We start from the raw sequence: 15394 nt of genomic DNA, 5'->3' as shown, positions 1-15394 counted from the left end.
AAAAATTCAGTAGAGTATGTCCGACTGTTTTAATTGGGTGCGAGAGCTATACTAGTGTGTATGAGAGCACTTCAGTTAATTGTGAGAGGTAATCCTGAATTCTATCGCGGTAGGTTTTCTCATCTCACATCCGTACTTCGTACTTCCACTTCCGGCTTTCATTCCAACTTTCCAGCTGCCACGCCCCCTCGAAACCCTGCACGCGCATCTACGCTAGCTATGTTCGTAAACGCGCCTGAGAGCGAGAGTGTGAGAGAGACAGTGAGAGAGGGAGACAGAGAGAGAGAGAGAGAGAGAGAGAGAGAGAGAGAGAGAAAGAGAGAGGGAGAGCGAGAGTGATGTTGTAGCGAACACACGCGCGCGAGCGTTTCACTCTCTCGCCGATTTGCATCCTCACCTGCAGGGACCGTCGGGCACGCGCATTGGCAACAAGCCCCCCGCCGCCTCTAAAACCCACCGCACGCACGCGCGTATGCACCTTGCAGCTGCCTTCAGCGAAGCGTCGAGCGGCTCCAAGCCGGGATAGCAACAACGCGACGGGGAAACACGCTGGACGAGCATGACGGTAAACGTACACGGTTCTCTGTGTATGCGTGTGCGTGACAACGATTTGACCGGCGAAAAACAAGGCGTTATAATGTGTATGGGGTCGTGCACGTGAGCGCGCGCGGGAGCTGCAGGTCAAAACGACGCTGTCAGCACATTGTTAGGCAGGCACGCGCAAAGGGGGCGGGCTCACTATTGCAGGTTGAGTGCGTGCGCGCGCGTCTTTCCTCGGCAGCTACCACTATCCGTTGTGTGCGCGTGTGTGCGTGCGCGCGGCACGCTTCTTTTGTCAACACTTGATGACTTTTACATTGTTGTTGTTGAATATTAGATGTGTGTTGATGCTAAGCTAACAACAGACTGTACCCAACCAGCCTCCTCTTCAGGGTTCAGGCTCTAAGGTGACGTCACCGTGGGAAAAAATGACATCATAGAAATGAGTAAACCATTAACTCACAGAGAAAACCGTTTTATGCTAACACCAACCATGCTAACTAGCCACGGTGGTTGTTAGCAGGTTAGTTGACTTCAGCCATTTGACTTAACATTTAAGGACCTTTGGAACAATCGTCGCTCAATATTGGGAGGAACACTGTATAGATAGATAGATTGATCGATGGATAGATGGAGTATATAGCACATTTGGTTTCTTTAGTGTACACACACATTCCTTTCATCACACCTTGAACGAACTGAAATGCGACCTTTGACCACCCCTGTCAAAGAGGGAGGAGCGAGTGACAACCGCAGTTGTAGAGACACACACACACACAAACACACGCACTCACAAACAGACGCGTACACACACAAAGTGACAACACGAAGAGCTGAGCACAACAAAACGCTGTTCAGGTAACACACACGGGAAGCGACACTTCACCTCCTAGGATGCGTTTGTGTTTTTTTCTGTGGATGGGTGCTTAGTTAGCGTGTTAGGTGTGTGACTAAGAGTCTAGTCAATGTATGTGTGTTCGCATGCATGAAAGGCCAGATAGTGTCCACACCATAGACAAACTAATCCAAACCAATGCAAGTAATTGGACAGAACTTCTTTAGGCGATAATCTACAAAGCATACAAAGTTAATGCATGTCATTCGTTAAGTTATTAGAGAAACAGATATGACCTAAAAACATGTCACTTTTAATACAATGATTATAAGTGTTTACTCCTGTTTAGGATTTCGATAAACACCAAACCAATGAGAGAACACTTTAGTCCAAGGAAAAATTTGAGTCCCAAGTGAAGGTTGTAGGCTCGAGAGAAGGTACATGTCCCCTGAGGTTTTAGTCCCGCAAGAAGATTGTAGTCCTCAGAAAGGAAGACGTTCTCATTACAAGTGGATATTCTAGTCCCAACTAGTTAAGGTTTTAGTCTCAAAATAAGATATTGGTCCCTTGGGATGGTTTTCGGCAGAAGGTTCTAGTCCCCCGAAGGGATGTCTTATTTTTGAGACAAGGTTAAATTCCCCAGAGGTTTTAGTCCCAAGTGAAGATTCTACCCCTAAGGAAAGGTTTTATTCTGGAGAAAAGAATCTATCCCTGAGAAAAGGTACTAGTCCCCTGTGAAGAATGTGGTCCATAGAGAAGGTTCTAGTCTTGAGAGATGGGTTTAGTCCCCAGAAGAGACTTAACCTTCAACCTTTACTCTCAACAGGTTATAGTCTCAAGAGAATTTAATGCTGTACAATAGAATGTCCTACAAATATAATTACAGTTTTGAGAGAAGATATTTGTTTCCTGAGAAGGTTTTGATCCAAAGAGAATGTTCTAGTCTTGAGAAAAGATAGCGGTCCCCTGAAGAGGTTCTGGTTTCAAGAGCAGGTTCTACCCCCAAGACGTTTTAGTTCTGAGAGAAGATTCTACTTTCACAAGAAGGTGTTAGTCCCAAGAAAATATTATTGTCTTGACAGAAACTACTAGTTCCTTAGGAAAGTTTTAGTTCCAAGAAAATGTTCTAGTCCCCAGAAAAGGTTCTAGTCTTGAGAGAAGGTACTCGTCCCTGGAGAAGATTTTAGTCATAGGAGCAGGTTCTAGTCCCCTGAATCGGTTCTGGTTTTGGGAGAAGATTCTAGTCTCAAGAGGGTGATAGTTCCCAAAGAACATTCTACACTCTCAAGAGAAGATTTTAAGTCAAGAAAAAAAGATACTAGTCACCAGAGAATGTTTTAGTCCCAAGAAAAAGGTTGTAGTCTCGAGAGAAGGTTCCCATCACGAGAAGATCCTAGTCCCAAGTGAAGGTTCCAGAAAGTTCTTACCCTAACCTGAGAGAAACCTGTAATCCCCTGAGAATATTTTAGCCACAGGAGAAGGTCTTGAGAAAAGGTTTTAGTCCCCAGGAGAGATTCTTGAATCAAGTGAAGGTTCTACTCCCACTTGGTTTTAGTCCGGAGAGAAGTTTCTACTCTCAAGAGTTTTTAGTCGCCAAAAACGATTATAGTCCAGAGAGAAGGTACCAGTCCTCTGAGTAGGTTCTAGTCTCAACAAAAGGTTCTAGTTTTGAGAAAAGTTTCTAATCCTTGACAAGACTCTGATTTATTTATAAAAAATAGATGGGCAGATATCAGAGTCTCTGCAAGGATGGAGTTTCTAAGACAGTGATGAGGCGAGGAATGATATGTATGGTTTGGAAACAGTGGCACTGAAAAGACAACAGAAAGCAGAGCAGGAAGTGGAAAGAAAGAAAGATGTTCTGGTTGTCTTTAAGAGGCACTCGTGGGACAGTAGGACAGCCAAGGTTTGGTGTTTGGAAAGTTAGAAAGAGCAGACTTAGGTTGTTTGGACACATCCAGAGGAGAGATACTAAGTATATGGCTAGAGGGGTGATGAGAATGGGGAAGAGAGCTAGAGGAAGACTGAAGAGAACTGAGGGCAGTTGGTGTTAGAGCTGATGATAGGCTAAAATGGAAAAGGATGGCAGGAATGACTTCAATGGCAAAACATGATACGTGAATGATGTTTACGGACTTCCTGTTTTCAGCTCGGCCGCCATGTCTAAAAACACGGTGAAGAAGCTGCACTGGCGCTCCAAGGTATACGCCACGACAAGCTAACGCGCTAACGTTAACAGTTGCCTTTATGATGGCCATCCGTCCACCCATCCGTCCATCCTCTCTGCGCAGGTGCAGGAGGGCTTTGTGCCGCTGGGCGGAAGCTCCGGCGAGCTGGGGCTGGCCATCGGGGGCGGCGCGGACTATGGCGAGTTCCCTTTTGTGACGGTGGCGCCCGGGGGCGGCGCCACCGTGGGCGACATCATCTTAGAGATCGGCGGCACGCCCGTACTCGGCATGACGTTGGGCGACGTCAGGGGCGTCCTCAACTCCTGTCCTCACCCGATCAGGATCAAGACCGTTTCACCAGGTGACCCGGGCTAATGCTAATTATTTTGCTATGATATCGGCAAACGCCGAACAACATTTGGAACAATCGCGTCCTTGTTTGGGGACCACTACTGTATGATTTGAGACTGACAGACCACCACCAAGATCCCACAAGATGGCAGCAAAGTACTACTTTGACAAAAAAAACAAAACAAAAACAAGCTAGCTAGCGTGGTAGCTAGAGAGATAGCTAGATAGATTTAAAACGATTGAAGGATATATGATGGGAAAATAGATATGAATGGGTAAACGCTATGATTTTGACTGTCACATCACTGTGTGCGTGCGTGTGTGTGTGTCACCATATCCCAGGTGCGTCTCTGTGTAAAGATCTCCGCCTGTACCTCAGTAAGTGTTTCACACCAACCTCCATGGACAGTCAGCTGCAGCAGCTCATCCGAGAGAACCTTTACCTGCGCGCTGTGCCCTGTACGTGCGCGCACACACGCACACACACACGCACGCGCGCGCGCGCGCGCACAAGATGGCACGCGTGACACGATGCCTTTGCATTGTGATGACATTTCACATTTCCACTCGGCAGGTACGACCCGGCAGCCTCGTGACGGGGAGATCGGTGGCGTGGACTACAATTTTGTGTCCATCGAGGAGTTCTTTTCTCTGGAGGAGTCGGGAGCGCTGCTGGAAAGCGGAAAGTTCAAAGGTAACGGCCACCAAACGTCTGTCGGCTTGTGTGTCTTTTACACATCGTTAGGGCGGACGAATAATACTACCGGGTTTGCGCTAAAGTAAGCTGAAGTATTTTGATATTTGGTATTTTGATATTTGGCGTTTACCAAAGAATGTTGAAGCTTATGATAGGCGAATTATAATGGCAGTGATGATTATTTTTTTTATTAAAAAAAAAAAAAAAAGAAGATGAACAAAACACATTGCTACAAGATTACCATGACAACCAAACCCAGCCAAGAATAGTACTGCACTTCGGTTCACTTACAGTAGTCAGGAGACACGGCATAAAATGTCTTTATAACCCCACATCTCCAAAACAGTATTCAAGTTGTCTTTGTGGCAATGGACAAGCAAAAATCCGGCGCCACTCGAGCCTCCGCGTTAACGTTAAAATCGCTCACTAAAAATATCATCTTTTCTGTATTTTATTTCGTTTTGTCACCTCGCCGAACATTTCTGATCCAAAAGAGATGCTTTTGCCGTCCGATCACAGGCAACTATTACGGGACGCCGCGCCCGGTCCATATAAGTCCGGACAGTCCACCTATTACATACCAGGAACATCGAAACCTGCTGAGGAACTTCAGGACCAGGAGTAAATCTCTCAGCAACCTGGAAAAAACTGTGGAAGAAGACAACAGCGAGGAGGACAGCGGCCTGTCTGGTAGCGCCACACTTTTTACAGTAGTATAAATCTATTCACCAATTTTTGCACTCTTTCCGTAATGCCCTAAGATGCCACAAAACGGCGCCGAATCCCTGGCTGGTAGGAAAGTAGTAACTGGCGTCAAGAAAGTATTGTCGAAGTGGTACATTTTGGTTCGTTTGGTTTGGTTTGTTGGTTACGAGCTAAGTTTAGCCTGGGTCGTAAGTTGAAGGGTCGCAATTAAGAGGGATGAGATCCACCTTCTGTCTTCAAGGAGGGTCGGCCGGAGCACCGCCCCCCGCGCTGCCTGCCAGCCAATCGTGGGGCGAGTCTCTGGCAGGCAGCGGTGAGGGAATGGAGAATGGAGGAAGAGGAGCGGCAAGAGGAAGAGCCCCCGCGGCCGACACGTGGGAGATGACGTTTGGCAACGGCGCTGACACCTTCTATGGCGAGTGAGTGGCGTCAAAATCCCAGCGTGCGCTAAGAAAACACAAATAAAGATGCAAATATTAATGATGAGCATGTCTGTCAGTCACGTGTCAAAGGCAAGGCTGAATCTTCGCGCCCAAAACAAAGACAGCACTTCCTGTTCAGCAGAACGTGAGTCCGTAATCTTTTTTTTTTTTTTTTTTTGCGTGCATGTGTGTGCGTGTGCGTGTGACAGCAGGGGGCAGCACAGACCTCATTCCTGTTGCTCGTTGCTTCCTCATCGCCACTTGTTACGACATCATCGTGCTTCTTCTTGTTTGGCTGTTTGTTATGCCACTGTCATTTTTCACCTCATTGTTTGTTCAGGGCAGGAACCCTCTTTCGTCATCGCCGTACTTTAGGGTGACCATATTTTATTTGCAAAAAGAGGGCACTCGCCCGTTCTGAAATGATACTCAAAGATGCCATATGCGATACGGGTGTTGCATGTTGTAATATCGACGATATTGCGATATTTAACGTGTGGCTGAAGAAATTCCATCTTTACTGTCTAATTAAAGATTTTTTTTTTTTCATGTTGAAAAATATGATTGTATTCTTATCCAATTACCGGTAAGTTCGTTAGCGTTAGAAATACCCCTTAGATACTGTTCTCCTATTGGATGGCAATGCGCATTTAAGGTTGCATCTGATTGGTCGTAGTTAGATTAAAGCATAGATTTCCGTATGAATTTATCGCACGTCTTTTCCCGCCGGGAACATGGAAAAAGATATCTTTGGGTTGACATCGGCTTTAAGGTCGCAATGCCGAACTGCGCGGCCGTACGTGTCGCACGCGCCAGGAACTGCCACGGGTTTTATCGCACTCGTTTCATCGTCTTGTTCCGCAGGCGTGTTGTCGTCATTATACCCGTGTTGCGGTTTACACCCATGTGATGTCATCTCCATTGGTGTTATGCGACTGACACACGCGTAATCGCCACTTGTTGCGTCCTCGCCGCCGCTTATTGACCTGGATCTAATCGCCACTTGTTACCCGGTCATCCCACTTGATGGCGCACTTGCATGCTCTCCAGTCCCCGAGTTCACAGATCAACCGAGTCAGCTGCAAGGTTTTTCCGTGCACGCGCGGCTCTCCAAAGGCCCGCGAGGCTTCGGCTTCAACATTGTCGGAGGAAGTCGAGCGCGGGAGTTCCTGCAGGTGTACAGCGTCACGCCCGGGGGACCGCCCACCCTCCATCAAGGTACTCCCGCCACTCAGGCCGCATCCACTACGTGACCCAACCATGTCGGGAGCTGTCAATCATCCTTGACTATCATGTGACTGAGAGCTTTTACGCGTTCTTAAAGCGAGAGATTTCAACGGGGAGGATTATGTTTAATCCTCGTGACCCGCTAATCCAAACGCGCATACGCTCACTTACTTGCTAAAGTTTGCGATTTGTGGCTTTTGGGTGAAGTTCCTGCACAAACCTACAGTATGATGCACCATAACTTTCCTCAACTTTTTGCCGCATGTGCGTTCACAGCCGACATCCTGGTGTACATCAACGACACGTGTGTGCTAGGCCGTTCGCACAAAGAGGTGGTGGAGATGCTCAAGTCGGTTCCGATGGGTCAGAGCGTGGACGTGGTTCTGAGGCGAGGGTACCCGATGCTCTACAACCCGGACGGCTGTCCCAAACACGCGATGGACACGGTACGCTGGCGCCGACCGTTGTTTCCGCGTTACTGCGCTCGTTATGCACTATCAGCGCGTGACATCTTTGTCACGTTTCTTACCAGAGGCGGGAGTCAGTCATATTTAAATCTCAAGTTTTAAAACTTGACGTTTCAAGCAAGTCCCAAGTTACCATGGTAATATTCAAATAGTCCCAACTACATTTCAAGCGAGTCAAGTCAAGTCATTAAATTAGGACGGCCATTTTGTAGGCGATAGACGGGAAACTTGAAAAAATAGTCGGGCTAAGCATAGTCGGAAGCCCGTTTTTTTTCCCGTCCATGTCGTGGTCTATTTTCGCTTAAGTGCAGGTGCAACCATGAAAAAAGTGCAGCCAATACAAAAAGTGAGTCTCGAGCCCTGAGCTCTTTCTTTGTATTTGCAATGTCTTAGTGATGAGCAAGTCACATTTGTATTTCACCTCACAAAAATAGCTAATATGATCAAATAAAATATGAATAACAATAAAATTAAAAAAAAAAAATTATTTGATCGAAATTCATGCCTCAAATGGATGGGCACAAGAATCTTGGTGGAGGGGCACGGCCCCCTATGGCCTGCCCGTGGCTACGGCTCTGCCGTTATCCATGCTTGTCACATCGTTGTCACACTTTTTTACGCCGTTATGACGAGGGATGTAACGATGAATCGAAAATCGATTCAAAGTCGATTCGCTCGGATGAATCGATTCGACAAATTGAAAAATCAGGTGAATTAAATTGATCGAGAAAATGACGTTTGAAACGTTTTTTCATTCCAGACGCATAGCACATTTTCAACGCGTAGATCAAATTCTGCGCTTGCGCCGAACGTCATTGCGCAAGTGCGTTTGTGGCTGGCTGCAGAACCACACTAGCGCACAGAAACAAGCACGGTATCGATTTTTAGAAAATCGAATCGAAAATCGGCAACTGAAAATCGAATGGAATCGGGGCTTGAGTGAACTACATTCCTAGTCATGACACTTGCTACCTTGTTATAAGCACGTGTTCCGCCATTGTCACCACTCGCTACATGGTTGCCGCATGAGCACGTGACCGTGAACTCCTCCCATCAGCCGCAGACCCCCCCAGAAAACCACCAGCGCGGACCGCTCACGTACAGCCACGCGCAGGATGCCGCCAGCAGCGGGTCAGGTCAGCAGAGCTCACACACACTTCTTCTTCTTGAACTTGACTATTTTTTTCCCGCTCGACGTTCAAGAGCTATTTTTTGCTGAGTGTGCTTGCCTTGGTCACGGTTGTCTTGTTCTTCCTTCTCTTTCTTTTCAACGTCTTGACGTCACGCCAGGACTTTGCCAAGCCTCGCCGTCCTATCCGGTTGAGCCATTGACCAATGGGCTGACGGCTCTGCCCACTCTCACCTCCTCTGACCCCCCCGCGGGCCATCCTCCACCTCCGTGCGAGAGAATGTCGGCCAATCACAGCGACTCCGACGGGGGCGCTCGTAGGTGAGTTTATGTTAGCGCCGTTAGCTGTTGAGGTTGTTTCACAACCCTCAGTGATCCAAGGCACCCATTTTACATGATAAAAATCACACTACACACCACCAAACAAAAATATGAATACTAAAAATAACGGACAGTGGGGCACGATGGTCGTCGTTTGAACACACCTGATTTACGTATGAAAGAGGTTGGGGACCACTGCCCTTGAAAGCGCTGTCTATGACCTTCTGCGCAGGTCTTCTGTGATTGGCTACAACAGCAACACTCTCCCCACACGCTCCTCCTCCTCCTCCCTCCTCCACCATCAGAGCTCCAAGTCATCAGAGAGCGACCTGTCCACATCCACCTTCCCCGCCGCGTCCTCATCCAAAGTGTGTGGCTCTCCGCCCCCCGGCGGCCCTCTGCAGCGCCCCCTGATGCCGCAGACCTGCTTACCTCCCACGCCGCCCCGGGAGATCGCACCCTGCGGCTTCAACGGGTGCCCGGCCAATCACCAAGTGCCCCCTCAGCACCCCCTGGCAAACACGGGCCTGGTGCTCCCTCTGGGTACAGGGTCCTTCGCCGCTGGCGAGCTGGTGCCAGTGGCGCTGGAGCGCTGTGAGGGCGGCGGTCTGGGATTCAGCATAACAGCGGGAGGGCCGGGAGGTCAGCTGGCCGTGGTGAGGAGGGTCTGGGACCGCAGGCAGTGCCCCTCCCTGCAATCGGGGGACGCCGTGGTCAAGATTAACGGTGCCGATGTACAGAACCTCAACTTCTCTCAGGTCAGGACACTTACGAGTTTCCATGGTGGGAGAAAGAAAAAAACCAAAAAAATCCGTCCGTCCATCATGTGGATAAATGGCTGCTTTTGCAACATATAAACGAATAAATAAATAAAGCTCAATATAGACGAAAATAGAGCCACGCCTACCAGCAGGCCGCCAATCAATGCATCCCAACGGGTTGCATTTCCGAACGCAGAACAACCAAACAAACAACTTCTCTGTAAAACCTGAAAATCAAAGTTTGATTTCAGAAACCGACAAGTGCCCACACACATTTTACTGCGGCTTGCCTCATCTCCATTGAAGCAATCGCCAAATTTTGATCCCAATCAAGTGGGCGGGCCTCGGGAACGCCCGCTTTGGGTGTGGCTGCTGGAAGGCTTTAGATGCAGCAGAGTGAGGCTTTAATGATATTATTGGTGGTGCCTACACTTTCAAATGATCACTTCTGAAACATTCCTAGAAACTCACAATGTCCCATCACTTGTGAGCTATTTTTAGAACAGGCCTGCGGGCTAATCACGTGGACCTTGGGCCCAGGGCGCACCACGTTAGTCACCTCTGCTCCACTGTTTAGTGTTGGCAACACTGATTACTGTATATGATTTTGTGAACTAGCTCCTGCCTTTTCGCGGCCATGTTAATGGTCAGCAGGAACACGCTTTGAAATACATTCCGGCGAATACATACAAAGTCGTCGATGAAATGGGATAGGGCTGCTCGATTAAGCGATCTCGAAGCGAAATCTGGATAAAACGATGTTCAAATCGGCAGGTTCGATTTTGATTTTGATTTTTGGTGTATCTAAGCCTCCGTAGTTTCCTCTGCATTTCCTCCCGCGAGCGCGCAGTCCAAAAAAACAACAACGACATCCATGGCTACCGGCGATTCTGCTATTTGCTCAGGCAAGTGAGCATTAAGTTAATAAATCGGGCAAAAATAGATGTGTAGTGTAGTGTGTGCCCCGCATGTACAATACAACTCATGAGCAATTAACGCAACATCTGAAAGATGTCCCTTTTTTCTCCTCTACAACGGACCTCTGGTGCAGCCGGACTATGCATCCGTATTTTATTGGGGGGCCGTTTTGCACTAATCATTGATTTATGTTTAAGTAAGACCGGGGAGAAAGGTGAAAGGCTAGTCACTAGCTGGTTGGCAAAATGACTTGCTGACAGACTGTTTGGTTTACAGACTTGACTGTCTACCTTCTCCCATGTTGATGATTTCGTTTCAGATGGTATATGCACTTTCTTCTTTCATTATTGGTTCAATTAAGGACAGATTTGAAATCTATTGTGTAAGTAAAATGCTGTTAACCCCAATGGATTGTTCGGTGTGTGTTAAGTTAAATTGACTGGCATTTTGAGGTCAAAGAAAGAAGAATTAAGTTTAAATAAAAGTCATTCAAAATACTTCATTTTTCATTATTTTGGATTATACAAAGAAATCGTAATCGTAAAAAAAACGGGTATGAGGGAAAATAATCGTGATTTTCTTGTTAGGCAAAAATCGAACAGCCCCAAAATGGAATAATCGCCCATGATGGTGCAGGCTCAGTAATGGCGCATACGTTCCATTCCTCAGGTCCAGAAGGTTCTGCAGGATCACTCAAAACAGGGCAACGTGGTTCTGCTGGTGCACCGACGAGGTACCCCCGCTCAACACAATCACAGATGATTGTCACATGCTAGAACTTTTTTCATCTTCCGCCCTCAGCTCCCGGCTCCACACCGGTGGTCACGCCTAATTTGTACAAAACCCTTCCCTCTCCGCACGGTCTCACAAGCCCCCCTTCCCGCCCCTCGACTTCCACCGATTTGCCTTCCCCGTCCTCCCGTGCCTTGGCGGGGGGCGTGCCGCCGCTCAGCCAGGCTGGCTTGGCAACGGAAGCCCCCCTGGAGGGGAACCTCCCGGCAGCAGGTACCGCAGGCCTCATGGCTCTTGCCTTAAATGACCTTGAGGCAGGACTAGGCCATTTGTGGATTTGTATCTATTGTTCCTCCGGACTCTTTAGTGTGCTCCCTTGTTTTGCAGGAACCCCGCCCAGCCAGACGCCCAACGGGCCCCCCACCTCAGGCCTCATCCAGAGCACCAGCTTCCTGGACTCCGTTCCTGTGACCTTGACCTTAGAGCCGCGTGACCTACAGGGAGTGGAGGAGATCTCGGGGGGGCCAATCAGAGGAGCCGTTGCCAAGGACACCAGGGAGGGGAAGAAGGTGGAGGTGGAGCTGATGAGGCGGCCTGGCGAAGGCTTCGGATTCGTCATCTCATCCCAAGAAGTCAACCGTGGGGGTGAGTCGCTGTGTTTCCGTTTTTTTTTTTTTGGTCATTTTGAAAGTAAATACTGACAACTACTTTTTATTGGAATGGAGGAAGGAATTACAGTGGTACCAAAATTTGAGTTGAATGCGAAAAGGTGAGTTCAAACGACACATAATAGTGTGCTAGCTAATATGCCCTTGATGACCCCCACGTGAGGCTGATTAATTTGCGTTGAACAATTTAAGTAGCGAATGCAATTGACTATGTAACATGGGTTCACGATTGTGTACATGCTAGAAGCATGGTGTGTATGCTATGATCCTCTCCATTTGAAGTGCCTTGCTGCCATCCTGTAAAATCTATACCCCGCCAAAAAAAAAAAAAAAAAAACTTTCAATGAGTGGTGGTTAATCAAGGAGGGAGAGATGCTAACGGAAGAGGTTTATTTAAAGACAATTAGCTGGCTAACTTACTATTCAAATCCGCTGCGGATACGCTTCAAATGCACCACCTACTCACATACTTACCCAGCTGCGTGTACTAACTTCCATTGCGAGCCCTGAGGTTGGTTTTGGTTAATTATTTGGGTCCAACACACGACAAGTCTGCAAGCATTCAACAAGTTACTTCTTTTCCACTCTTGCCCTCCTTCACACTTCCCGGCCTTCAAAATAAAAGCATGCCAGCAAACCACTACACAGCAGTTTTGCTGCGGCGTATTTCCGGAAGTAGGAAAGTGCATGATGTGCCATACTTGAGTGCTGCGCGCAGCTTGAATATACTCCCGGACACAAGTTGTTTTGAAAGAAGCCTAAAAAGAAGCCTTCCAACAAGTAGGCTGAGATGAAATTTGGCCGCCTCGTGAGCACGTCACACCGGTTAGTGGGCCGGACTAAAATCCACTTCCGGCCATGCTTAGTCCAGCCATTTTTTTTAATTTTTCACCCGTCACCCCTCCGCCCCAAAAATGGGCATCCAACCGGGCCGGAGGGTCCAACCGGTCCGGCCCAGGGACGGACTGCCGAGCTCTGCTTATTTCCTTGTCATGGCCACTTGTAGCGGCATTATCACGTATGTTACGGCATTATTGTTTCGTCATTATCATCACTTTTTACAGTGTTGTGGTCACTTTTTTTTTTTTTTAATAAGTGGTAATTATCACATTACTTATACCGTTGAGTCTCCCCTGGAAAACGACAACAATGACTTTTTGTTCCCTTGATTGTTTATTTGGACTCAAAGGGAGAATGCGCGTGAGTGTCAGGTGGTTTGCACTGAGTTTGGTCTTAGTTTCGGGGGGCGTGCCCTCACAGAAAATTGCACGCACACACACACACACACATTCAGTCTGTGTGTCAGTCCCTCCCACCACTGCAGGCTCGGCTCCCTCGGCGAGCTGTTTCCCCTCAGCTGAGACGCTTGCCTGCTTTCTGAGACCCAACACACACACACACACACGCGCGCGCACACACGTACACGCATAACAAAGGTTCTGGTTCATCATGTTGGAGCGACTGCAGTCCGTTCTCAAGAGGGTCAAGGACTCGAAATGTAAGTGTGTGTGGCGTGTGTGTGTGTGTGTGTGCTGTCCTATGTGCCGCCGGTGTTGCTGAGGAGGTCAACCGAACCTGGTTGGCGCTTGGAACTGATCAGAGATCAGCGGAGTGTTTAGCATGTTTACCTCTCAGTTGTTAAGTTTGGACTTTAAATGCGGGTTCCGGCATTCCTGTGTGGAATTTGCATGCTCTCCCTTTTGCTTGTATGGCTTCTCTCAGACATCCTCGCACATAACAAAAAAAAAAAAACATTGACAAAAAAAAAAAAATCCATTGTTTGTCTCTGTGTGCCCTGACATTGACGAGCAACCAGTCCAGGGTGCCCACAATCAGCTATCAGGCTCCAATTCATCTGTAATTCTAAGAAATGAGAACATAGGCTGGAGACGAGATGGGTCGAATATCCTCTAATGAAAACTGTTTTGACTAACTAAAAAAACTTTCGTTTGAGTCTGATGAGGATTTCTGATCAAGTGCATTGAAGAGGAGGATTGTGACATGATGATGAAGACGTGCTGGGCAAAAAAAGAATCCTGGCTTGGTGTTCAGGGGCCCAGCGTAGGGCAAAGTGCGGCCCGCGGGGCTCATACGGCCCACTGTGCTCTTTTTTACGGCCCATTGAGTACAACGTTCCACCACTATATTGTCCATTATCATATCAATGTGAACATTTGAAAATATGAATATAAAGAAATAGGACGATATCAACACATGAATGGGGAAATGGGTTCAGAACAACACACATTGATGGAGTTAGCACACCCACGCACACACACCATCACACCACTTCTGTTCGTAGCACAAACTTGTTATTTATGCTTAAAGCACAGTTGCAGTACAATGCGAATTTAGTTGGCTTTGATGTATTGCCGACTTTGTTAATGTCAGGAAGTTGTCATTTAAAAAATGTGACTTTCTACATTGCTTTGGATTGATGTTTGGCTTTTACTTTAAAGATGCTTAGTTTTCACTAAAGCCATAGTAAAATTGTTATTGTATCGTTATCGAGATATCTGGCATGAATATCAAGACATGAAATTTTGTCCATATCGTCCAGCTCTCACAGTCATCTACTGCAGCCACACGGTATCACATTTTTTTTTTTTTTTTTGCGGAACATATCCACTTGGCTGTTGTGTAAATCCGAAAAAATTGCTTCTTTTATTTTCTATTTTTTTACTTACTGTAAATAGTAAATACCCTCACATGTGAGAAAGGAGTGACAGTCACCAAAGAACTTTTTGGGCAATTCTTGAATGCCAAACAGAGCAGTAAAATAATAACTGGGCTTCACTGTATATTTATAATATCCAGAGTCCTGTAGTATCAGTTGCATTAATTTAGCATTTATTTCCCTTTTGTATTTTTTTTCTAACAATTAATCCCATCAAATGATTTATTTATTTATTGTAAATACCAAAATAGAAAAATATTGTGATAAGCAGCTATATCCACATTTGAAAAATCTATTTGAACAAATCACTGTATTGGAATTACTTTGTACATTAATGATCAATAATAAATAAAAATTAAAATGAACAATTATTATATTATTATTAAAAGATGTTATTTTACACACATTTGAACTTTTTTTTAAATTTATTTATCTATTTTTATATATAAGTACAAATGACCTGGCCCATCTGTGTTTTAAAAATCAAATAGTGGCCCTTGAGATGAAAAGTTTGCCCAACCCTCCTTTCACCATCAGTAAGTCATAAACATGAAAACACAGTCACAAACACATGCGCACACTGTCCAACAATGACATCACCGTCACATTAACCCAAAGAACACCTCAGCAGCGGCAACCCCACAACGTCGGCTTACAGTATAGAAATACGGTATATTTAATGACCTTGCTCCATTTTGTTACTTTGTTTCAGTTTCACAGTTGCGCAACACACCGCGGTGTCAGTTTGCGAGTGTGCGTGGCTGTGTGCGTGCGCA

The 15394-nt window shown here is 46.7% G+C and overlaps 1 protein-coding gene across 3 annotated transcripts in view; it reads left to right on the top strand.

Annotated features, from left to right (window-relative positions):
* Positions 1-211: 211 nt before the first annotated feature.
* The window catches only part of magixa (MAGI family member, X-linked a), a 23598-nt gene continuing 8415 nt past the window's right edge, over positions 212-15394 (top strand). The window contains exons 1-16 of one of the 3 annotated variants that reach the window (XM_086034190.1): positions 212-565; positions 3525-3576; positions 3667-3904; positions 4237-4353; positions 4469-4588; positions 5111-5281; positions 5538-5715; positions 5796-5863; positions 6769-6936; positions 7222-7391; positions 8470-8548; positions 8703-8862; positions 9095-9620; positions 11211-11274; positions 11343-11546; positions 11661-11918. In XM_086034190.1, the coding sequence (XP_085890316.1) occupies positions 3535-3576; positions 3667-3904; positions 4237-4353; positions 4469-4588; positions 5111-5281; positions 5538-5715; positions 5796-5863; positions 6769-6936; positions 7222-7391; positions 8470-8548; positions 8703-8862; positions 9095-9620; positions 11211-11274; positions 11343-11546; positions 11661-11918 (2563 nt within the window). In that variant the 5' untranslated portion in view covers positions 212-565; positions 3525-3534. Of the gene's footprint in view, positions 566-976; positions 1399-3524; positions 3577-3666; positions 3905-4236; positions 4354-4468; positions 4589-5110; positions 5282-5537; positions 5716-5795; positions 5864-6768; positions 6937-7221; positions 7392-8469; positions 8549-8702; positions 8863-9094; positions 9621-11210; positions 11275-11342; positions 11547-11660; positions 11919-15394 lie in introns of those variants that run through there. The other 2 variants (XM_086034199.1, XM_086034182.1) reach the window with 2 other exon arrangements.

The sequence above is a fragment of the Filicampus tigris genome, chromosome 1, assembly GCF_054856515.1.
Source record: "Filicampus tigris isolate MCC_2025a chromosome 1, RoL_Ftig_1.0, whole genome shotgun sequence".
NCBI lineage: Eukaryota > Metazoa > Chordata > Actinopteri > Syngnathiformes > Syngnathidae > Filicampus > Filicampus tigris.
The sequence above is the reverse complement of the archived record's forward strand: the minus strand, read 5'-3'. Positions and strand labels throughout refer to the sequence as shown.